The sequence below is a fragment of the Musca autumnalis genome, unplaced genomic scaffold (assembly GCF_047663935.1).
Source record: "Musca autumnalis isolate F117 unplaced genomic scaffold, ASM4766393v1 scaffold_1, whole genome shotgun sequence".
NCBI classification, from domain to species: domain Eukaryota; kingdom Metazoa; phylum Arthropoda; class Insecta; order Diptera; family Muscidae; genus Musca; species Musca autumnalis.
Window position 1 is genome coordinate 79893088 of NW_027411644.1, and position 26062 is coordinate 79919149.

At 33.6% G+C, this 26062-nt stretch overlaps 2 protein-coding genes and 1 long non-coding RNA gene across 16 annotated transcripts in view; 1 reads left to right on the top strand and 2 right to left on the bottom strand.

The window, feature by feature from the left end:
- The window catches only part of unc79 (UNC-79 domain-containing protein), a 72302-nt gene extending 71777 nt beyond the window's left edge, over positions 1 to 525 (top strand). For all 13 annotated transcript variants that reach the window (XM_073982484.1, XM_073982535.1, XM_073982499.1 and 10 more), the window contains one exon: positions 65 to 525. In XM_073982484.1, the coding sequence (XP_073838585.1) occupies positions 65 to 238 (174 nt within the window). In that variant the 3' untranslated portion in view covers positions 239 to 525. The remainder of the gene's footprint in view (positions 1 to 64) is intronic.
- Positions 174 to 14909, bottom strand: Polr2M (RNA polymerase II subunit M). Of its 2 annotated transcripts, none has more exons than XM_073982582.1 (4): positions 2975 to 3382; positions 1979 to 2912; positions 529 to 803; positions 174 to 225 (listed from the first exon to the last, which is right to left on the bottom strand). In XM_073982582.1, exons 1-3 carry the CDS (start codon positions 3118 to 3120, stop codon positions 543 to 545), a joined length of 1341 nt encoding a protein of 446 aa, XP_073838683.1. In that variant the 5' UTR covers positions 3121 to 3382; the 3' UTR covers positions 174 to 225; positions 529 to 542. The 2 variants fall into 2 exon arrangements, with proteins under 2 accessions (XP_073838683.1, XP_073838680.1); XM_073982579.1 differs by lacking the exon at positions 174 to 225 and adding an exon at positions 14786 to 14909 and having other exon boundaries at positions 262 to 803.
- A 4569-nt stretch (positions 14910 to 19478) lies between these two features.
- Positions 19479 to 22824, bottom strand: LOC141402003 (uncharacterized). The gene is made up of 3 exons (XR_012412496.1): positions 22595 to 22824; positions 21651 to 21807; positions 19479 to 21535 (listed from the first exon to the last, which is right to left on the bottom strand). It is a non-coding gene; the product is annotated as an uncharacterized lncRNA (long non-coding RNA).
- Between the last annotated feature and the right edge of the window lie 3238 nt (positions 22825 to 26062).

Sequence of the window (26062 nt, forward strand, 5' to 3'; positions counted from 1 at the left end):
ACAAAATTGTTCCTTTTTTTTCGAATTTTCCACCAACTAATTTTTTCATTTTATTTCATTTTAGCTTTCCGATACTCTGCATGTTCGCTTGCAAAATGTTCGAAACTATGCCCCCGATTATGAGGAGCAACAAACAAGTAATGCAGAGGTCCTATTGAAATGGTTACAACGTCTTCAATTTAAAATGGGCCAAATTGAATTGCAAGCATCCACCGCCACTCAATTCTATTCAATATAAATTAAAGTAAACAAAAGACAAAATTGAATTAAAAGATCACAAATATTTATAATTTAATAACTATAAGACAGTAAAAAAAAGAACCGGTTACATTAGAGCCCAGCTCTTTTGTTGCATTAGAATGTTTTTGTTGTTTTTATAACGAAACGATACATAAATGTCACAACAATCTATGTCAAACAATTGATGTTGCTGTGTGTGTTTTTGTAGTAGACAAAATAACCAAAATTTACATGTTGAATGTTAATGTCCAAAGTAAAATAAAGAAGTAATTAAAATTGAACTAATACCCGGTTGGTTTTATTTAGTCGTAGACGGTGTAATTTACACCGCCTGGTTTTTCCTCGTCCAAAGGATCAGTGATTTCATCTTCTTCATTAAATGTTTGATCACCTTCAATTTGATTGGTTGCCATTGAACTGTTCCCTTTGGATTCTTTGGAGCGATAACTTGTAAAGGAAGGATTCGTCTTTAAGGCATCTTCACTGGGAATTTTCATTTTGATTTTTTCCATGCGTTTAAGTTTGGCAGCTAATCGCTCTGTGGCTTGTTTTTCTTGTAATTCCTGGAAAGAAACCAATCTCAAATCAAAACTCCACACTTACAGTGAACAAAAAGTTAACTGAAAAACGTTCTTCACACTACCTATGTTTCGTCTTTAATGACGCCCTATGGCTTATAGATGAGACTCTCTACAATGCACCAATAAAAGACGCCCTATGGCTTATAGATGAGACTCTCTACAATGCACCAATAAAAACTCCAATAAACTCAATTAAAACGTATCTATAATGACTCCCAGCAGATCGTCTATAAAGGCAGCCTTCAGCTCGTCTATAAAGACAGCCTTCAGGGCGTCTATAAAAACTCCCTCCGTCTCGTCTATAAAAACTCCCTCCAGCTTGTCTATAAAAACTACCTCCAGCTCGTCTATAAAAACTCCCTTCAGCTCGTGTATAAAAACTCCATTCAGCTCGTCTATAAAGACCCCCTTCAGCTCGTCTATAAAGATAGCCTTCAGCTCGCCTATAAAGACAACCTTCAGCTCCCCTCTAAATACAGCCTTCACCTCGCCTATAGAGTCAACCTTCAGCTCGTCTATAAAGACAGCCTTCAGCTCGTCTATGAAGACAACCTTCAGCTCGTCTATAAAGACAGCCTTCAGCTCGTCTATAAACACAGCCTTCAGCTCGTCTATAAAGACAGCCTTCAGCTCGTCTATAAAGACAGACTTCAGCTCGTCTATAAAGACGGACTTCAGCTCTTGTATAAAGACAGCCTTCAGTTCGTCTATAAAGACTGACTTCAGCTCGTCTATAAATACTCTTTTCAATTCGTCTATAAAGACTCCCTTCAGCTCATCTATAAAAACGCTCTTCAGCTCGTTTATAAAGATTCCGTGTAGCTCGACTATAAATATTATCTCCAATTCGTCAATTGGGATTTCCTTCTAAATTAATGCGCTGATGAGAGGATTAAACCAGCAGCGAAACGATGGTAGCATATTGTTTGGGCGTGTGGGACTTCGGTAGAATTCACTTCTTCAATACAAACTTCTTAGGTCATGTTAACTCGATTAATTTAATTAATTAAAAACTTTTATAAATAATGACCTTCGTCCTAATAAGACGCCCTTCGGTTCATCTATAAAATGCTCTATTCATCTCATCTTTAAAATTTCGTTTTTCTTACTAATCTTTTCTACTTTCTCCTAAAAGATCACTTTTTTATTTTATTTACCTTCAGACGTTGCAAATATTCCGCTTGAATTTCCACCGAATCCATAAGTGTTAATAACTGAGCGGCATTATGTTGTATGGGTGGTGGGGTTGCTGCCGTAATTTCCCAATGTTTACCCTTTTTACGTTCACGTTCTTTACTTGTATCATGTACATTGGATTTTGTTGTACGAAATGGCAAAAATTTTTCTTTTTTATTTGGTGATACATGTAATTCAGTTATTCCAACTAAATAATGGACATGAGGATCCAATTCCACATGAGATAGAGAACTGGAGGGTCTGGAGTTATTTAGAGAGGAATTTAAACTATTATTAAGACTTTCTAATTTAGGTTTTAACGATTCCAATTTAGCTCTGATATCAATGGAGACAATTTCAGCATCAATTGCCTCGTTTTCATCTGGTTCATTTTCATTACTTTCTTTAGAACGAACAACTTCTTCGGAAGCCGTTTTAGCGTCTTTCTCATCTTTTTCTTTAGATATTTTATTATTGTTATTTTCTATGCCCTCTGCTGTCGTTAATGCATGTGATTCGCACATATTATTATCTGCATTAATTCCAGAATCCGGAGAATTACTCTTAAAGGATTCTATTTCTTTGAGATCTTCTTCTGTAATTAGTTTTGGTTCAGGTTTTTCAATTTTCACTTTACGTTCATGCATTTGTTTCTGGGCTATTATACGCAATGGATCCATTTCCAATTCATCATCACTATCCAATACATCTTCCAAAGGATCCTCATCGGCTGTATTGATTCTCCCTTGCCATTCCATTTCAGTTAATGTCTTGTGTCCCTTTGAAGCAATGTTCAGACCAGAGAACATCTTAGCCGCTTCATCGACATTAGATCTTCGATCTAGTTCTGCCACAACTTTGTCATAAAAATCCTGTATACGTTTTCCTTTGTCCGGGAGTTTTTGTAACTTCGTTCTAACAAAATAAGATTTTGGATAAATAAATTACTTCCACTGTAGTGAGATATAATTTCTTACTTGTTTGCCAACAGTTTTGCCTCCCTCTCTTTAATATCCAATAGCTCCAATTGTGTGAGTTTTGTTAAATCTTTAATGTGGACTTCTTTTTTGGCAATGGGCAGTCCAGGTATGCGATTCAGTGTTGGTCGAGGTATGGTTGCCATTGTTGGTCTCTATGGATTTATTCGGCTTTTTCAACTCTGTCTATTGTATTCTTTAATAAAGTATAAATTAATAAGATGTCGAAAATAATTCAGGAAGTTTCACTGTTTCACCGATTGAGGCACATTAATATTCTGAATGAAAACAAAACATTCACACTGAATAGACAGTCCGTAACATATGTTTTCGAATTCTTAAGTGTTGGGGCGATACAACAAACTTGCTGTCTTTATAGTGATTACAATAGCTATGTCTTTTTATGCTCTGTTCCTTTACGTGCCTGAGGTTACCATTTCTTACCATTTTTAACCTGCAAAGCGTTCCTTTACTTTAGAATGAATACAATTTATATGAGAGTAGTTCACCACTTTTACCATTTTTTGCCGCTGTTACCATTTTTAAAAGTAGAGGAACAGACCATTACTTTTTCAGTTGTAAGCTGTGTTCCAGAACTAAAAAGTTTTTACAATTTTTACGACTTTTACACATTTTACTCGAAAAAGCGTTCCCGTACTTAAAAGTTGTAAAAGTCGTAAAAGATTTTCATATAAATTTTAGGTACGGGAACGCAAAATGTGTAAAAGTGGTACAAATTTTAAAAACTTTTTAGTTCTGGAACAGAGCAAAAATAAATCAATAAATATAGCTGAATCGTCAAAAATGTCAAAAATTCTTGAGAACGTAATGAAAACCCAAATTCTTGAACATTGCCAACGTTACTCTATTTTTAGTCCATGCCAGCATGGTAGAATAAGAAAAGGTAGCAGCAATACACAGCTGACTGAACTGGGTTGTAACGTTAGTGTCAAATTTCATATGACATTTTAAACATTTATTTCTATTTCGATGTACATTAGGGACATATATTTTTTGGGAAAAAAATATATCATTCGAAAAAAAACATTTCCCAGAAAGACTTCTTCATATCAATGATATGTAACCTCCTCCAAGTTCGAACGATAAGCCGCGCAGTAAATTCCCGCTTGTAGAGGCGATACAACGTTTGTTAATATGTGAGGTATTTTGTTAAAATTAAAAAAAATAAAGCCCTAATAAACATGTGCTTCTTTGATTTCTAAAACAAAACATTGAAACAGCTTCTCCTTTTTCTATAAATTTCCAGCGACACCAAACTTTTCTGCAAGAATTCTACGTTCTGCGAGAAATTATGCATTTAGTGGAATGATGTGGAAACATACAAATTGAAAATGTAACGAATTTTCATTTATGTTTTCCAAAATATTGAACCAAATGGGAAAAATTATTAGTTTTTTAAATTCCAATAATTTATAGACATTTCCTTGTTTTGTTTACAAATACAACTGGCAGTAACGTTACAAACAAAAACAAATTCCTTTGTGGTTGTTGTTCGAGTTGTATTTGTTGTAGTATTAACTTTACCTTATATTTGTTCTACCATGCCATGCCAGTTTGCTTTTCGCAAAAACCACAACACTACATCGGCTTTACTAGCAATCACTGATTCCATAAGAAAGCATATTGAGGACCATGCTAATTGTATGTTGGTATCTTTAGATGTCTCTAAAGCGTTTGATCGTGTCAATTATGTAATCTTACTCCAAAAATTGAGAGATAAATTTATGTTCTCTAAAACAGCATGTAAATTAGTTTATTCGTTTTTAATTGAGCGTAAGCAGTTGGTCTGTTCCTTTACTTCTGAAAATGGTAAAACCGGCAAAAGTAGTAAAAGTTGAAAACTGCTCCCATATGAATTGTATTGTGTCTGAAGTAAAGGAACGCTTTTCGAGTAAAAAGTTGTAAAACTTGAAGATTCTTGAACGTAAAGGAACAGGGCTAGTATGTTTCTTTTAATGGTTTAAATTCTGGTATTGGTAACGTGACTTCTGGTGTACCGCAAGGGTCGATTTTAGGACCCATACTCTTTCTTGCCTATATTAATGATGTCGTAGATGCACTAGAAAGCTCTATATGTAAGCCTTATGTTTTCGCAGACGACATTTTCCTACTGTTTTATTATTATTCTTCGGAAACATCCGTAAATTCCCACCTTAGCTTCGTTTCAAATTTATTATTTTGTAACAAGTTGGAAATAAACCCTGCGAAGACTAAAGCTTTGTATTTTCATCCACGTAATCAACCTAATTCTCATTGCAATATTTCAATAAATGGGCAAAATATTGAATTTGTAGACTCTTTAAAATGTCTTGGTTTAACTCTCGATTCGCAACTTTTTTTTACTGATCATATTAATGACATTTCTAGAAGAGTTTTCCTGACTTTGAGAAGACTTTATAGCCTTAAACCTTTTACACCTTTAAATGTTAGAATACTTTTAGCTAATTCATTATTAATGTCCGTATTAAATTATGGCATTGAAGTTTTTTCAGGAACTTGGTCTTACAATCTTGATAGGATTGAACTAATAGTGCGAAAAATTGTAAGATATATTTTTCAGTTGGGTATCCATGAACATGTTCGTGCCTTCCAATTAACATCTATTTTTCTTGGTTGCAATTGTCGGGATTACATTAATCTGCGTACAGTTCTTCATTTGTACAAAATAATGAGAACTCAACAACCTCTAGCTTTGGTTCGAGAGTAATTCCACACGCAACATACAAATTGATGTTCCATTAGTTCGAACTTCTGCTTTTGAACACTCTTACCTAGTACGTGTTTATCGTGTATGGAACTGTTTTCTTCTTATGCCAAGTTTACACTTGCTCTCTAAAATCCATTGGATTTCACGAAATCCTGAAATACACCCCGGTGTTTACACTCATTTTTTTTGTTGATTTCGAACATATCACAATAATCAAGGTAGATGCATAAGCGCAGCTGATCGAACATGAATTTTCAAAACAAGTTGTTGTAAATTGAATTAGTCATCAAATATATACGACAATATAGAAATTTACAACATGTGTTCTGTTCCAGAACCTACAAGAAGCTACTACTTTTTACTACGATAACCTTTTTTCCTTTATGTTATCGAAAAAAATAGTAAAAATTAGTAGATTCTTGCAGAACTGGAACAGACCATTTATTTCGAAAAATTATCGTAAAATTATCTATATTTCGTATAAATTGTGTATAGTACTAACCATGGCAGAATAAGAAGGTAATCTCATTTGAAAAAACCGTCCTTGAGCTGCCAAATACAACACTGTATCGAAACAATATGAAAGTTGTTGTTATTGTATGTCAATTACAACAAAAACAACACACTGTTTGTTTACGTTTGTGTATAAAAATTGTTGGAACAGAAAAAAATATATATTTTTGAATATTTTCGTAATTTTGGAAAAAATTGTCAACAAAAATGGTAAGCAGGTGTGCGTAAATGAAATGGACATCGCGGTCAATGTGAAAACTCGTTAAAATATCTGTGTATTTATGTAGAAGCAGATCGAAATTGCGTTTTTTCTATTTCTCGGTAGTAAACTTTAATATATTTGTATTGTCATTGCAGATTTTAGACAAAGATAAGAAACCAGAAAACGCCTCATGGGAAAGTGAAGAAACTAAAGATTTCTCCAACGATGAAGGAACAAAAGAAATAAAAAGGTATGTTATCGCTTATAGTTTGACAAAAGGATGCAGTAAATATGCAAAAATTTCTTTTACAGACTCAAGTCAGACCAATCAGCAAATATGTGAGTCAACGCCCGGAACATGTAGAAGAAGAAATTAGTGGCGACGGTCAATCCGGAACACAAATCAATCTCAATATTATACAAAAACCTCAGAGAATCAAGTCACTATTATGAAATGTATTTTTGCTAAGAGCTAATTTCTGTCCCCCAAGGAAATGTTTAGTTACGAACCCTCTATGGATAGTGAAGCCAAAATATGGGTTCTCATTAATGCTTAAAACGTACTTTTTATTAATTATTGTACATTTCTACTATATAGAACATTAAAATTACAATTATAAGATATATATGTAACTATTTGGTATTTTAAATGTTCCTGCGGACAGTAAGAGGTTTCTCCTTGTAATATGGATCTTTATGATTGGGGTTGACTTCGCTGGGAATGCTCTTCCGTCGACTTCAAGGTTGTGTTATTTATTTGAGATGTGTAGTCTCAAAACTGCGTTGTCTCAGTTATTGCTCGTGCATTGTAAAAGTATTTTAAAATGCACACCGTTGCAAAATCTACTCTCAAATGCACAACAGCGACGTTATGGAATAGGATGCCTAAGAGATTTACAAAACAACTTATGTTTCGGAAGTTAGCCATAGTCTTCCGCTTTTTATACCCTCAGTCTTTACGTGCCCATCGAAATAATGGTTTTATATGATTGGACGAAATCCGTTACAGACAATTTGGAGTCTATTCTTAGTATAAGTTCAAAGATGGACAATATTGATCCACACTTTCCTGTAATTCACCCAAAAGTTAAAAAATGTCACTAAAATGGTTCACGATATATCTCTTGAACGAAAAAAAGCAAACAATTTGATCCAAACTATGGATAATATTTTGTACAAATTGAGTTTACCTTCTAAAATTGTCCATATCGGACTTCTCCTTATTGTACCTCCACCATAAAAGTTCAACTTTTTTGTTGAAGTGCAGTTTAGGTAGGGTCTGTTCGGAGATCCTTTGGATATTTATACCGATGCTGTTCATTGTGGAGCGATATTATGTTTTTCGTGTGTAAGTGCATGCTCTCTGACGTAGTGGTCCAAAAGCTCTAATTTATACGTTTACCAACAGAAAGTACTGGGCGAATGCTATTTTTGGACTAAGTTAGTTGATCAGTTCGAGAGTTATCGTGTGCACCACTTTAGCGAAAATGTTTGAGATTTTGTTGGGGTGGTACCGGAAGATGTGGGCCGATCTTCGAACCTAAACGATGTCAAAATAGGTATTACCATTCCCAAAATTTTAACCAAATAGGTTGATCCGTTCGAGAGTTATCTTGCGCACCAGCTAGATAGACGGACGATCATGGAGGGTATACAGATTTGGCTTTTATGTGAAGCTGGAGAACATATGTTTTAACCTCTGTGAAATTATAAATCCGCAAACAAATTTATGCATGTCACAGCAGCTAATGTGAAATTGATCAATGCTTGGAAAGATATTTCGAGGACCAAAATTTGGACCACATCGGCTGATCCGTTCGAGAGTTATTCTCCAGCCAGGTAGACGTACAGCGCTAAATTGACTCCCATCTGTCTGAAAATTTTAAATTAAAAAAATTTTATTAAATTGGTTTGGAATTTAAAATGGAAATAAACCTGACATATGTATGTATATTTTAACATATACATACAAGGTTTGTCAAAATCATTTTGTCAATGAAGGGACGGCAGAGCGAATACAACTCTGTGAGCTGTGAGCGTGAGGTTACCTTGTATCATTGTATCATGAGTACTAACAAATTAAAAAAATACAAAATGATTTTATCAGACTTCATAATAATACATTTTGAAAGATAAAATTTGTGTTCGGAACTTGCAAAATATTAATACTTGCAGCAGTTTTCCCGTTTAGTGCTAAAAATGCGATTCCGTACTCCGAAACCTAGCAAGATTTGCACTTCTCTTTAAACAAAAATAGCGCCGAATAACACCCTATTCTTTTGTTTTCTGCCATACAATTTTGGCATAGTAGACACTAGCAACATGTTCATTATCATCTAAATACGATAGCTGATACGCTGATTTTGCTGCAGTTTTTGCAATTTCCGTAAATTTTTTTTGTTCCCGTATTTTTAAAGAAATTTGTATGGGGAAGCAATTTTTGACAATTCGCTCTTTTTTCTAACATTACCATTAAAAAAGTACGAGAAAACAATGAAAAATAGCATTGTAACAAAGTAATTTAAAATTTTTCTCATATTGTTTACAAATTTTGATACTAATTTTTTTTGTTGCAGCAATTGACCATCTACCTTGTTTTTTGTGATACGTGAAAAGTGTTGCAACGTTTAGTACTTTTTTAGGCAAAAACAGGGTTGTATATCATGTGTACTGTGATTTCGATGTTGATTTCGCTGAAATCACGAAATGAGATGATTTCATTTTTGTATGCGAAATCCTGATAAATTTTGCATGATTCCGAGCGAAATCACGAAACGCCTTCGAAATCACGAAAAGACGCCGAATGTAAACCAAACATTACTCCACCTATAAGAAGTTATTGAAATCACATTTTAATGGTGAATTGAATACATAAGATTTACTCATTGCTATGGGATCATTTATTTTTTATTTATAATTTTACAATATTCATATGGCTGGGGGGCCATCCTAATTATTGTTAGTTTTTTTTTTTTTAAATCTGTCTATTCTATCATAGTTTTAGCACTATATTAAGTTAATCTTCCAATACATGTATAATTGGCCTTAAATGGCTTCCTTTGTATTGAATGTAAATAAATTGAAATTGAAATTGAATCGTAAAGGGGTGAGTACATAAGCTGCCTTGCCTGCTTACCTTGCTTGCTTCTGATAAAAGAATAAAAAAGAAAAGGGCAACCCAGTTCGAAATTTGCTCGGCCCTCTTTATTCTTTTATTTTTATTAAGTCAGAAATGAAGTAGGAAAGCAAGGCAATCAGGCAAAGCAGCTTATATACGCAGGCCTTAACATTTATAGTATTTTTTTTACAAAAATCAGATAAACATTGAGCAGCTGACCATTAAGGCCTGGGTACATAAACTTCCTCGACTGATTGTCTTGCTTTCCTGCTTCATTTCTGACATAATAAAAATAAAAGAATAAAGAAGGTTGAGAAAATTTTTAACTGGGTTGCCCTTTTTTCTGTTATCAGAAGCAAGCAAGGCAAGCAGGCGAGACAGCTAATCGAACTTGCTAAATGTTGCTGGGAAAAATTCTTTCAGCAACTTTTAGCAATTTCTCAGCAAACAACTGTCAAAATTGTTCACTCACTTCGATCTCTTTTACTTAACTTTTAGCTTCGTTCCAGAACTAAAAAGTTTTTACACATTTAACAAATTTTGCACATTTTTCACCAAAATGCGTTCCCATACACCAAAAAAGTTGCAAAATGTTCACTTCTCTTTAAACAAAAATGGCGCTGAATAGCTTTCTCTTTATAAACATTTTACACGACAAATTTGGGAGAGCAAAAATGTACAACATGTTTGCCAGCTTCTGATTGGTTGATTCGGCGACTTTGACATTTGTTCAAGTTTTTTTTGAAGTTTGTCGCATGTTTCGTTCCCGTACATTTTGGAAAAATGTGTATGTGGAACTCATTTTCGACAGTTTGCTCTTTTGACACTTTTATCATTAAAAAAGTACTGGAACGAAGCTTTGTGTAAAAAGACAACATTTAGTAACATTTCGTAATATTATGTGTGTTCGTTTACTTAAAATTTGTACAAATTGTTACTGGATGTTGTTCTTTTACTCTACAGTACAATGCAAAGGACCTCCCAGCAAAAAAGTTTGGAAGTAGTGCATTGCAGAGTTAAGCTGAAAACACTTTCAACCTTTGAAACCATTTGAATATTCATCTCTAGACATCTTCAGGCAGGTGCGAAAACGTCGGTCAGTTTATAAAGTTTATCAGTTTTACAGTATAAACTGCCGAAGTTTTTGAAGCTTCATTTGCAGAAAACATTCGAAACATTCGACCTAAGAAAAAATAAATTATGATTTTCAACAACTTTATTTATTAACTGGTAAAAAGTGCAAGTATGATTACATACGATGCAAGTATGATTACATAAGATGCTCATGGAGCAACAATACGGGTAAAAAACTGGTAAAAAGTGCAAGTATGATTAGATGCTCATGGAGCAACAATACGGGTAAAAAACTGGTAAAAAGTGCAAGTATGATTAGATGCTCATGGAGCAACAATACGGGTAAAAAACTGGTAAAAAGTGCAAGTACCACTTTGTCTTTTATTCATCTACCAGAAATGACACAAAACTTTACTCAAACGTTGGATGTGTTTTCAGCTTTATGATTTCACAACATCTTTCGATGTAGTCCAACAGGGCTATGAAAAATGCACTCAGTTCGATACATTTTAGAAACACTCGCTTAAAGATCCCTACAAGCACAAACCAATTTGTTGATCCCTAGGAAAGATGTCGCAGTCTTGTTTCCAAAAATAAAAAAAGAGTGTCTTAAATTCTAAGAATTTGTTTAAAAAATAAACAAATACAAATTAAAGTCGGAACATTGCGGTAATTCACGAGACGGAAATTCATTTTGGAGTGGAGTTGGAGTTAATTTCGAAATCTGAGCTGGAGTGGGAGGACATGTACTGTACACTTGTACTGATTTAACTGCATCCACGGATGTAAACTTTTTGCCGGGCTTACACTATGTTTACATTTACGAAATCCACTCGATTTCATCTGACAATTCCTTTGTGTATACGTCAAATGAAAACTCATCTGAAATCGATTAGATTTCATTTGACGTTTGAGCAATGGAATTGACAGTTGAAATCGAGTGGATTTCGTAAATGTAAACATAGTATTAGTCCCCAGTTGCAGTTGAATCACTACAAGTGTACAGTACCTTTGCCGTTGGAGTACATCTTTTCCTATGAATTCACTTATGAATTTTACAAGAGAGCGCGGAGCTAGGATGCACTCCATTTTGCTTCCACAGCACACAGCTAGGATCCAAATCACAGCTTTTTATGTAGTCTTTTGGATTGAATTTAAAAGCACTCTTCGGATTGTGTTTTTAATCAATCCAAAGATGCAGTAAAAATTCAAGCTATTGCGAAATATCCCAGAATAAATAAAATGCATTTATTATTTGTGTAAAACAAGAATACAAAGAACTTTATTATATAAACATAAATTAAAAAAGTTTACATTAAATTCAATCACAATTGAGTGTACTTCCTCCGTTCTCCATTTAATCCAAGCAACTGTTTTTGCTTCGTCATCCTAAAGGGTTTTTATGTTGCCTTCCCATCACAAGTTCAGCTTTCGGCATGGACTCCAACTCCACTCTATTAAAAATTTCCGTCTTGTAAATTACCACAAAAATGTTCGCAACTTTAGTTTGTATTTTTTTATTTTATAACAAATTCTTCGAAATATATTCACACTTGTTTCTCTTTTGAAGAAATTATGTCGGCAGCGACGGGTAGGGATTAACCAACTGTTTTTGTTATGTTGGGATCTCTAAAGCAACTGCTTATAAAATGTATCGAACGGACTACATTTTTCATAACTCTGTTGGACTACATCGAAAGATGTTGTGAAATCATAACTCCAATAGCAACTTCCAATTTTTTTCCTTTATAAATGTTTTCACTTCAAATTTACATAGAACAAGAATTGGGCCCATCTGATGTCATACATGGGAAAAACATATGGTGTAATATAGCCATAATGAAACGTTGGATGTGGTTGTGAAGTCCCGGTCCACACTAGAGCGATTTCATTGAAAAAATTGCATGAAATTATGCGTCTCTAGATCGACTTCCATAGTAGAGTAAAATAATAAAATTGCTGTAGTGGGGAATTCGATTTAAGAACGCCAAATTTCATGAAATGTTTTAATGAAATTCACGCTAGTGTGGACCGGGATGTAGGAATCTGCTCGGCTTCCCTTCTTCATATTCGTAAGTAAAAAGGAAAGATTTTTCTTTATGATTAGATTCATTTGATTTTTGTTCCATTAGAAATGTGTTCATTTCTCATAATAACAGCTATACCTAATTTAAGTCGTGACGTACAAAATATATTCACCTACCTACTACAACAACGCTCTCTTAGCGTCCGTATCCCATAATCCCGTAATCCCATTTAAAACACAAAAACCGCGACTGAATCTTTATTAAATGTTTTCAACCGTAAAACAAAAATTTTTCCTTTGCAATAAATTGTATTTCATGTTTTGTTGGGCTTTTGTTTTCAAAATACAAAACACACACATACATACACACAATAACATATCCTACGTACTGTCAAAGTTGAAAATTTTTAACTTTTCTTGTGGCAGACATTGAAAATAACACATGAAAATTGTTTAGCTTTTAGAAGAGAGAGGAGGTGAAGGAGCTCCCTTTCTCCCTTCATACCCAAAAACTGAAAAGATTTTCATGAAAATTTTCATAGTCTGGCACAAGAGTTACAAAAAGTATACGCTCGACGTATTTCGGTAGTTCTCATAAGAAAACATGTGTTCTACCATGGTATAAGTAAAGAGGTAGATTTAAATGAAAAAAATCTATAGAACCCTTGTTTTTCTTGAATTCCTAAAACTTCAAAATAAAAGCAACAAGTGGGTTTGTTTACATTTTATTTGAGCATTTTATAAAAAACGCGAAAAATGAATGAAGAGTTAAGTTTTCTCCACATAATCGAGTTGTGAATATGATAAACTGATTGTTTCAATGCCAATCTCACCAATTTCTTCCATACAAATGGTCTAAAAACAATTTTAAAAATCATTGAATTCGATTGTTTTTAAAATTGTTTGGTATATTATTCAAACACCACACACACATACACAGTTTGTTTATATTGTTTTGAAGTTTTAGGCATACTCTAATGAAAAAATTTAAATTGACATAAAGCTTTGGCTAACCTTTCTTATTAAACCATGTGTTCTACTTTTTTCGCCACACACGCCATGGGCATACGTCCGTATATAGGTATGGGCCTAATCATGGTATAAGTAAAGAGGTAGATTTAAATGAAAAAAATCTATAGAACCCTTGTTTTTCTTGAATTCCTAAAACTTCAAAATAAAAGCAACAAGTGGGTTTGTTTACATTTTATTTGAGCATTTTATAAAAAACGCGAAAAATGAATGAAGAGTTAAGTTTTCTCCACATAATCGAGTTGTGAATATGATAAACTGATTGTTTCAATGCCAATCTCACCAATTTCTTCCATACAAATGGTCTAAAAACAATTTTAAAAATCATTGAATTCGATTGTTTTTAAAATTGTTTGGTATATTATTCAAACACCACACACACATACACAGTTTGTTTATATTGTTTTGAAGTTTTAGGCATACTCTAATGAAAAAATTTAAATTGACATAAAGCTTTGGCTAACCTTTCTTATTAAACCATGGGCCTAATAATTAAGCCCATAATAATTACCCAGCAAAAAATTTTGGAAGTTGTGCAATTGGAGTTATGATTTCACAACATCTTTCGATGTAGTCCAACAGAGTTATGAAACATTTTATAAGCAGTTGCTGTAGAGATCCCTACAGAAAAAACCAGTTGGTTGATCCCTACACATTTCTTCAAAAGACAAACAAGAGCGTATACATTTCGGAGAATTTGTTATAAAATAAAGAAATAAAAACTTAAGTTGCTAACATTTTTGCGGTAATTCACGAGACGGAAATTTTTAATGGAGCTGAGTTGGAGTCCCTTTCGGAAGCTGAACTAGTGATGGGAAGGCTACATAAAAAACCTTTTGGACGATGAAGCAAAATCAGATGCGCTTGGATTAAATTGAGAACGGAGAAAGTAAGCTCAAATGTGATTTATATGATAAATTTGTGTTTATATAATAAATACCGTACACTTGTAGTGATTCAACTGCATCCGCGGATGCAAACTTTTTGCTGGGGAATTTTACAAGAATGCGCGCAGCTAGGATGCACTCTATTTTGCTTCCACAACACACAGCTAGGATGCACTCCGTTTCGATCCAAATCACAGCTTTTGATGTAGTCGTTTGGATTGAATTTAAAGGCACTCTTCGGATTTAATTTTTAATCAGTCAAAAAATGCAATCATGGTATAATACCCCGGTTACACTATTGAAGGTTAACCCACTGGGTTTAATAGATCCAGTGGGTTAATCTTTGCTGGTTACACTTGGCTTTTCGAGGATATAAACTGTCAGCTGATGTTTGTTTACGTATACATACAAAATAACTATTAAAGTCGTGTTTTACACATTTACAATTTCTCGTATGAGATATCGTCCCCTCTTTGCTCATATTGGTATATTTTACACACAGGGATACATTTTTGTATAATGGTATCAAGCGTACTTTTTGTTAAAAAAGTGTCTAACGTAAAAAAATAAATAATTTTATGATTTTCAAATAACTTTAGATTTATTAACTCTATAAAATCTCATGCGACCAATCGTAAACGTGTAAAACACGACAAACTCTGTTGCAAAAACAGTTGCAACTTTTGGTACTTTTTGAGTAGAGTTGGATTTTTTTGCACAAATACCGAATACAACACTGTATTTTTGGTGGACTTGTGCCGGATTTAAAATAAACCCAGTCGTGAGAGGATTTAATTTTTGTATGGCAAATCTGGTCAGATTTGACCAGATTAAGCAATAAATCTTCATGAAGTGGGTTATACCCCGGTTACACTATTGAAGGTTAACCCACTGGGTTTAATAGATCCAGTGGGTTAATCTTTGCTGGTTACACTTAGCTTTTCGAGGATATAAACTGTCAGCTGATGTTTGTTTACGTATACATACAAAATAACTAATAAAGTCGTGTTTAACACTTTTACAATTTCTCGCATGAGATATCGTCCCCTCTTTGCTCATATTGGTATATTTTACACACAGGGATACATTTTTGTATCAAGGTATCAAGCGTACTTTTTGTTAAAAAAGTGTCTAATGTAAAAAAATAAATAATTTTCAAATAATTTCAAATAACTTTAGATTTGTTAACTCCATAAAATCTCATGCGACCAATCGTAAACGTGTAAAACACGACAAACTCTGTTGCAAAAACAGTTGCAACTTTTGGTACTTTTTGAGTAGAGTTGGATTTTTTTGCACAAATACCGAATACAACACTGTATTTTTGATGGATTTGTGCCGGATTTAAAATAAACCCAGTCGTGAGAGGATTTAATTTTTGTATGGCAAATCTGGTCAGATTTGACCAGATTAAGCAATAAATCCTCATAAAGTGGGTTAACCCGGCAAAAAACTGTAGTGTAACCGCACTATTAACCCGGCAAAAAGCTGTAGTGTAACCGTGCTATAACCCAGCAAAAAAGTTTGGAAGTAGTGCAATGCAGAGTTAGGATTTCAATACATCTTTCGATGCAGTCCACACGGAGTTATGAAAAATGCACTCCGCTCGATACATTTTAGAAGCACTCGCTTATAGATCCCTAGCCAAGCAAGCCAATTTTTTTATCCCTACAGTCGCAGTCTTTTTTTCTGAACACAAGAAAGAGTGTCTAAAATTATAAGAATTTGTTTAAAAAAATAAAGAAATACAAACTATAGATACGAACATTGCTGTAATTCACGTGACGCAAATTATTTTTGAAGTAGAGTTACAATTTTTTTGGAAATCAGAACTGGAGCTGGAGGAAAAATGAAAAACCATTTGGATGATGAAGCAATATCAGTTGCGGTGTCACAAAAAGCAGAGCAGAGGAAGTAAACACAGTTACGATCATATTTAATGGGGAGTTTTTATAATTTGTGTTAATGTAATAAAGTTAATATTCTTTTTTTAAACGAATAAGCAATTATTTTATTTATTTTGGGATATTTGCAATGGCTTGCATTTTATAGCATCTTTAGACTGCATTCAAAATTCAATCCAAAACACTACATCAAAGGCTGTGATTTGGATCGAAAATGAAGTGCATCCTAGCTGTGTGCCGTGGAAGCAAAATGGAGTGCATCCTAACTGCGCGCTCTCTTGTAAAATTCATAGGAAAAGATGTACTCCAGCGGCAATTGTTCTAGTGATTTAACTGCATCCGCGGATGCAAACTTTTTGCTGGGAAGTAAAGAGGTAGATTTAAATGAAAAAATCTATAGAACCCTTGTTTTTCCTGAATTCATAAAACTTATGGTATAAGTAAAGAGGTAGATCTATATGAAAACAAATTATAGAACCCTGGTTTTTCCTGAATTCCTAAAACGTCAAAATTACTAAACATAAAAGCAACATGTGGGGTTATTTACAATACATTTTTTGAGCATTTCATAAAGAACGCGAAAAATTAATGAAGTGTCAAAGTTTCTCCACATAATCGAATTGTGGATATGATGAAATGATTGTTTCAATGCAAAGCTGAAGAATATCTTCCACACAAATGTTCTAAAAACAATTTTAAAAATCAATGAATTCAATTGCTTTTAAAATTGTTTGACATATTTTTCAAACAGCACACACACATACACAGATTGTGTATATAATATTGAAGTTTTAGGAACACTCGAATGAAAAAATTTAAACTGGCAGATAGCTTTAGTTAACCTTTTTAATTAAACCATGATAAAACTTCAAAATCAGTAAACAAAAAGGCAACAAGTGGGTTTGTGTACAAAATACCAATTTTGAGCATTTTATAAAAAAACGCGAAAAATGAATAAAGAGCCAAGGTTTCTTCACATAATCGAGTTGTGGGTATGATAAAATGTTTGTTTCAATAATAAGCTGAAGGATTTCTTCTATACAAATGTTTTAAAAACAATTTTGAAAATCATTGGATTCGATTGTTTTTAAAATTGTTGGCAAACATCACACACACATACAAAGATTATGTATATTGTTTCGACGTTTTAGGAACAGTCGAAAGAAAAAAAATTTAAATTGACAGGAAGCTTTAGCTAATAGCCCGTTTAGACTAGTCATTTTAAATCGACTCGATTTCTAAATCCAACTTTCAAATCCTAGTTGTTTAGACTAGTCTAAAATGATATAAGATGCCAGTCAGCTGATCTTTGTTTACGTATACATACGCGAATTTGCAAAAAGAATTGCTTGAAAATTAGAAATGGAATGGAATACTGCAAAAAAAATTCTGACAAATTAGCTTCGTTCCCGTACTTTTTAATTGTAAAACTCGTAAAAGAGAGAACTGCAAAAAATTTGTTCTCACACACAAGTTTTTTGAAATAGTTCGGGAACGGAAAAATGGAAAATACGTAAAAAAAACTGGAACAAATGTCAAAGTCGGCGTATTAGCCAATCAGACGCCGACTACCATGTTACTATGTTTTTACTCGCCCAAATTTGTCGTGTAAAAAGTTTTTAAAGAGAGCATCATTCAGCGCCATTTTTGTTTAAAGAGAAGTGAACATTTTACAACTTTTTTGTGTACGGGAACGCTTTTTCGAGTAAAATGTGTAAACGTCGTAAAAATTGTAAAAACTTTTTAGTTCTGGAACACAGCTATTGCTATTAAATATGTTGTTTACAATTTATATTAAATTAAAGCTACATCCATTTTATTTTTTTATTTAATATTTTTTCTATTTTTCCGCTTCTGTTTGTATTTGTGTTTACAGTTATTTGAAAAATGTAAATAATAGGGTTATGACTTTTTTACAACCTCACATCCCTGTGTCATATTTTGATGAGCTTTTGCATAATGCTTGGTTTACATTTACGAAATCCACTCGATTTCAACTGTCAAATCCATAGGTTAAACGTCAAATAAAATCAAGATGAGATTTCATTTGACGTTTGAGCTATGGAATTGACAGTTGAAATCGAGTGGATTTCGTAAATGTAAACTTAGCATAAGATTAGATAAAATCTTAATTACAAGGTGATTCGATAGAAAAAAGCTCATGCACAAAAAGCTTTTAAATTTTTATAAATGAGCTTTTTGTAAAAAAATGGAAGCACTTTAAGTACGTAAATAACTCAAAACAATCGTTAAAGCCACACAACATATCCTGAATGACATAAGCTTTTGTTTCTCACCCATTTTATCGTCATATTACTACATATATATCATATATAGCTTTATTCCATGTATCACATAAATTGCAAGTGCTTAATGCGGGACCTTTTTCAATATTTAAATGGAATAAAAATTATTTTAGTCATTAATAGGCAAAATGTCTCTTATTCGTGCAACAGGAAAAAAATGATGGAGCAAATTTTTAATAGGCAAAAGTTCATTCACTCTTGCTACAGGAAATCATTTTTGAGAAAAAAGGTCAAAAAGTCATAACCCTAGTAAATAAACGACATATCAACATAGTTGCCAATATTGGTACAGACTGCAATAGTTGCATTTTTAGGAGCAAAAAGCAGTGTTGTATATCAAAATATTTCGATTTAACATTTGATTTAAAACAAATCCAAGTTTTGAGTTGATTTATGGCCTGTTCCCGTACTTTATAAAGTGGTAAAAGCCGTAAAAGTTGTAAAAGTCGTAAACGATTTTCATATAAATTTTGTGTACGGGAACGCAAAATGTGTAAAAGTGGTAAAAATTGTAAAAACTTTTTAGTTCTGGAACAGAGCTTTAATTTTGTATGGTAAATCAGGGTGGATTTGGGTGGATTAAGCACTTAAATCGAGATAAAGCCCTTAATCATCGTATAAGGGTATAGTCTAAACGGGCTATAACCTTTATTATTAAACCATGGATGCAATAAAAATACAAGCCATTGCGAAATATCCCAGAATAAATAAAATGCATTTATTATTTGTTTAAAACAAGAATACAAAGAACTTTATTATATAAACACAAATTAAAAACGTTTCCATTTAATTCAATCGCAATTTAGTGATTTCCTCCGTTCTCCATATAATCCAAGCGCAACTGATTTTGCTTCATCATTCTAAAGTTTTTTTTTTATGTTTCATTCCCATCCATAGTTCAGCTTTCGAAATGTACTCCAACTCCACTTTATAAAAAATGTTCGTCTCTTAAATTACCTCAAAAATGTTCTCAACTTTTGTTTGTACTTTTTATTTTATAACAAATTCTTTGAAGTTTATACCAGCCAAGATCATCCATAATAGGATTATATACTATTTATACTATAAACCATTGATGCTCAAAATAAATAAAATAGAGAGTAAAGTAGTGAGAGAATCACAAGAAAGTTTGTATCAGTATTCAGTGGTTGTTAGAACTGCGACCAGTAACCATGTGGCGGGTGTGTGCGGTTTTGTTCAGTGTCCCCATTAAAATTATGCGTACATCCATGCACATGTTTACTTGTCGGCTGCTCAACGACGACTGATTGTTATTCTCATTGTGAGTACACGCCCCCCAAGGGAATGTAAAAGAACTAGGAAAGACATTTCTGATCCGCATTGTGTAAACTGCGGCAAACCCGGTCATCCGGCAAACTGGCGAGGTTGTCCCTCGTATAAAAAATATCTTCTTGCAAGGAAAAAGAAGATGGCCAAAGCAATGGAAGACAAACTTGAAGCTCAAAACAATGTTTCAAAGGCAATAAACATGCCTTTGGTGTCACCTGGTAAAGCATTCTCTAGTCTTTTCAGAGCTTGCCCCACAATTCAAAAGGAAAATAATCCAAAACCTCAAATAGTTCAAGATTTTCTCAAACTTGCCAACTTATTTCTGGAACCAGAGAAGCTCACTTTGGAGCAAGAAATTCAAATTTTCCTGAAGGAGTATAAAAACTTATCAAAGGCCGAAGCGAAAAAACAATTTCTGTCGCTTCTTAGAAAAGTACAGTCAAATTATGGACCATAGATCCTTAAAATTTTTAACGTTCAATGTTCGATCTCTGGTCGATAGAAGTCGGCAGTTAGAACTGCAGAACATATTACATCGCAACAACATTGATATAGCCTTCATTCAAGAATGTCATCTGAGAATCAGTACGAGGGTTAAAATAAGCGGATATTCATTCGTCTACGATAACTCATCCATCGGAGTTGCAATTTTTGTCAAGAACTCAATTCAATATAAAAGAGTCAACGCAGCAGACTTGGGCATAATTACCACATTCATAAGCATAGAAACGTCCTCTAACTACTCATCCAATAACTATCTGTTGGGGTCAGTATATATTCCATGCAGCTATTCTGTACAGAGACTCGATGCTGATTTGAATAATATAATTCAATTTTCAAACAACTATGATGGTTTCATTCTGGGAGGTGACCTGAACTCAAAAAGTCCTGTTTGGGGTGATTCATACGAAAACTCAAACGGCAAAGTCCTGCGATCCTGGCTGGACAACAATTCAATGGAAGTAATCAGATTATCTGATTCAAGCCCTTCGTATCCAAATGGCTCTTCATTTCTGGATCACTTTTTACTCAGTTCCCATCTTATTAATAGAAGCAATCCTAACTTCAACATAAGCAGTAAACCTACATTTTCTGATCACTTCCCCATTAAGCTCGATCTCAAATTTGACTGCGACAGGAAATGGTCAGAATTGAAACTGCTGAAATTTTTAAAAAAATATTGGAAAAAATTAAACCCTGCCCGATCGCTTTCAAGGAAATATTCCGTGTTACAGGAAAAAACAAGTCATCTTTCTGTTAACAAATCAAACAAGGCAACAATATAATAACAAATAGCAATGAAATTGCAGATAAATTTAAAAGTTTTTACTTGTCGATATTTGAAGGAACTACATTATTACATGACATGGATATGTACAGCTCCAGAGTGCATTCATGTATTGATTCAACACCATCACATATATATTCATTCGACGATAGTTTCAATTCTCTCCAAAATCCGGATACGTTGCATTTCATCACATCTGAAAATATAAAAAGCATTATTGCCAATATCAATTCAAAGAAATCGTCTGGTCCGGATGGAATATCAAATTTCATCATCAAGAAATTTCCGACTTCCACCATAAATATGCTTACCTGCATTTTCAACAATTGTATTAATAATGGATACTTCCCCACGCAATGGAAGATCGCCAAAATCATCCCCATAAAAAAAAAAACATCCAACTGTAATGTCGATGATTTTCGTCCAATTTCCCTTTTGTCGAACGTCGGGAAATTGTTGGAAGCAGTGCTGAAAGAAAAGATAAATAGCGATTTAATTATTGATCCAATACCAAACTACCAATTTGGCTTTAAACCTGGACATTCTACTCAACATGTACTTCTCAAGTTTCACGATGACATAACAACGCATTTAAAGAGTCAATCATGTACTGTTGCCATCTCTCTGGACATTCAGAAAGCTTTCGACTCCGTTTCTCACATCGGAATTCTATATAAATTAGTCCAATTGGGCACCGACACTTACATCGTCAAAATCATGACAAGTTTTTTCACATCGCGAAAATTCTTGGTTCAAATCAAAGATTCAACCTCATCAATGGGCCTTGTGAGAAGTGGTGCTCCCCAAGGAAGCATCTTGGCGCCATATTTATTTAACATTTTTCTTCACGACTTCCCTCACACACATCAATCTTCTCAAGCGATCCTGTACGCAGACGACTGCTTGATCTATGCTCATAGCCCCTCACCGTTTGCCCCTCTGGGATTTGCATCTAATCACCTCAATATCATTAACCATTATTACAACCAATGGGGTATCAACATTAACGCTTCAAAATCGGTAGCGATTTGCATTCGTAATGCATCAGGAAAAGGTCCAAGAAACGTTGTTCCTGAAAGTAAGCAGCTGAAATTGTCTCTGGAAGGAGTAGAAATCCCCCTCAAAACGTCCGTAAAATACCTTGGCGTCAATTTCAATAACCTCATGAAATTCAACAGTCATGCCCGCTCCATCATACAATAAGTAAAAGGAGTATTGGGGAGATTTTCAAACATACTCAACAGTAATTACTTACCGCAAAACACTTTGTTTTGTTTATATTTATTATTCTGCAGACACTTTAGCTCTGTTCGTCACAGCTGAGGTCGGGAGCAAACCTTGTTCTGCTTTATCATTCTTTATTCTCTTTTGTGTTAATATTTCACAGTTCGCATTGTAGCATATTCATTATTCCATAGTGAGTTAGAATAAGACAACAACAGTTCTAACAATCCTATTCATGTTAATCATTCAGTTTGTATCTCTCTGTACCATCGAAAAGATGAAGACTCAAATAAAAATTACTTACTTACTTAAGCTGTGTTCCTTTACTTACCTGAGGTTACCATTTTTACCATTGTTACCATTTTTAACCTGTAAAGCGTTCCCTAACCCCGAAAAGTGGCAAAACTGGAAGCAATTTTTAAGAGAGTGAGAGTGGAGAGAGATAGAGAGAGAGCGAAAATGGCTTTCTTTTCTACCTCAGGCTACCAGCAAAATTTCTGCAGGTAAAAAATGGCAGAATTGATTTTTCGACTTTTGTTTGACGATTAGAAAAAGGATGAAAAAGAAAATGGACGCAAAATAGAAGAAAAAGTCGAACGCTGATAAAACTAAATTAAAAACTGTGAAATAAAAGACGAAAATTGATTTTATGTTTCTTTTCGACATTGCTGCCAGACCTACCATTTTTCCGTTCCTTTACTTTTCTGGTAAAAATGTTCATGAGAGAGCAATTTTGACACTTTTCTCTTTTACCACCCTTACCATCAGTGTTGCCGTTCGAAAATTTTTTTTAGGCCCAAAATTTTCCTAAAAACGGCCCAAAACGACCTAAAACGGCCCAATATTAAAAATTAAAACAAAAACATATATTTCTCATAGATAACTTTTATTACTTTTAGAAAAATCGAAAAAAAAATATTGTCCATTTTTACGTAACGTAGATGAGATATGATTGGATGGCAACAATTTATTGGGATTTGAATGTAGCATATAAATTTTAAGTGCGTGTTTCTCGAAACGGCGTTTTTGAAGTCGGTGCCAACGATAGCTCTAAAACGAATTGACCGATCTTCATATGACCTTATTATATTATTCATGTGAGCTTATGAAATACACGAAACGCTTGCCTTTAAGCGAGACAGATTAAAAAAATTATTTTGCCCAATTTTTTGACAAAAACAGTCAATTTTTTTGTTAAAATCGAAATTTTGACTTTGACAGCTCAATTTTTTTTAAATGTTTTTTAATTCTGTTTTATTTGGTTCCTAAAACTCTTACAAAAATACACTATGATCGGCCCATCCGGTTTCGAGCTATCGTTGGCACCGCAAAACGCTTTTACAAAAAGATGGCAGATAGCCATTTACCTCAAGAATATGCACTATTTTTCAACAACAAAAATTCCAAAGGTATTATAAGATGTGCTCTTTGAGATGAAAGAAAGTATAGTTTCACCGAGTCTTAGCAAATTCCAATCTGTTACTATTAAATCGGGGTCACATTCTACAAGTCTGGGAAAATGTAATACCTGGTTCATAATATGCAAAACTTCGTTTGTGGTTACCTTATATGGAGTTATTGTATTTAGTAGTTTAAGGGTCATTATTATATCCTTTCCAATAGTTGGATTTGAAAACGCAAAAAAAACTATTTGGATGGATTAAAAGTGCAATTTTCACACTAAACGTTAATACAAAGAAGGTCCTCCTTCAATTTTAATCATTACTTTCAAATTCTGTACGCAAAATCCAAACTATAACAAAAGAAGAGTTATAATAAAGGGGGATATTTGGGTCACTTTTATAGTCTATTCTCTTATTATTTTGATCTAGTAATTTAATATAAAACTCCAAAGGAGCAAATTTTATTTCAAACTTTTCATTTTCTGTTAAGTAAGAATCATGGTGTAAGAAAGAAGGTGATACAATAATGCCAACTGATGTCTTCATTTGCTGTCAAAACATATTTTAAATCAAAAATAAATACCAAATATTTCGCTTCTATAAAAAATATCTGTGTACAACATCTTTGTTTAACCTTCGCGAATAATATTTTAACGTTTTCTAAATTTTGTGGATATTTCGCGCAAAAAAAATTGACAGCAAATGAAGACTACAACCTAACGTCAACTACTGGATCACCTTTGGTCTGTTCCTTTACTTTTGAAAATGGTAAAACTAGCAAAATTGTAATCTACTTCCATATGAATTGTACGGTGTCTGAAGTAAAGGAACGCTTTTCGAGTAAAAAGTTGTAAAACTTGAAGATTCTTGCACGTAAAGGAACAGGGCTCTTGTTAAATTCGCCTTGGTAAGAATGCATAAATGTAATTGTCTGCTTTTGTGCCTACAAATATTTATGAAGTTTCGAGCTGGTACGATTTATTAATTTTTTATTTATTTTTTTTTTTATAAAAAAAGGACAATTTGAGTTGACACTCGGATAAAAATAGGATAAACCTGAACTATCTGCTTGAAATTCATTCTTAAGGTTGTTAATTATAGGTAAAATAGAAAAAACCTCTAGCTTGGCATGATTCCGTTGCCACCAAATTATTATGAACTTTTTTTAATTTATGAACACAATGCATGAATCTTTACCAAATACTGAAGTATCATAAAAAATATATTTCAAAACCCAGGTAACTAAAAGTTAAAAGTGACCATTAAACTACTAGGAGGAGCTTCTTGGCATTAAGTTTTAATGTGAAAATTATATTTTTAATGTAAAAGTAAGCATGTAATAATAGCCCAAAGACTAATATTTGATATTTTATAAAATATTGTTTAAAATTATTAGCATGGAAAGGGCCCAAAATGGATTTGGGCCGCCCATCGGCCCAAAATTAAAAATTATTTTTTTATTCGGCCCAAATTTGGGCCGAAATGCCCTAAACAGCAACACTGCTTACCATTAAAAAAGTAAAGGAACAAAGCTTACTTGTGTACACGTATCATGTAGTCACGTTAACGTATGTCAGAGCTGAGCAAAAACGAGAGAGAGAGGCAAATTTAAGGGAGAATTAATACTTAATATTTCTTTCATTCATTCAGATTCATTTTCCTTATCCGTGTCCTCATCGGAGGATGTTGATGAAACACTAGAATCTCCTTCTGAACTGCTGCTACTTGATCCAATTCCAGTGGCAAAGTTGCCATAAGCATTGTTCTGTTGCATTTGGTATTGTTGTTGTTGCCCTCGTTCATTACCACCCAAACCGCCACCTTCTTCCTGACCACCACCGGCAAAGGATTCACTGTATTCCGAGTCGGACATATGGAATGTCGTAGGTATTTTCATAAACACACCTCACCACAACACAAGAATTTACAACGGTTGGCCTAGAGCAATTGGTACCTGCAAATGGTATAAAATCAATTGGCCCACATTAATGCTATTGAATATTTACTTTTCGTTTCTTTTTTCTTTTGTTTTTCTAATAAAAATTTCTTCTCTATACCAAGCACACAGACCCAACATTCATTTAGTCTCAAAGCAC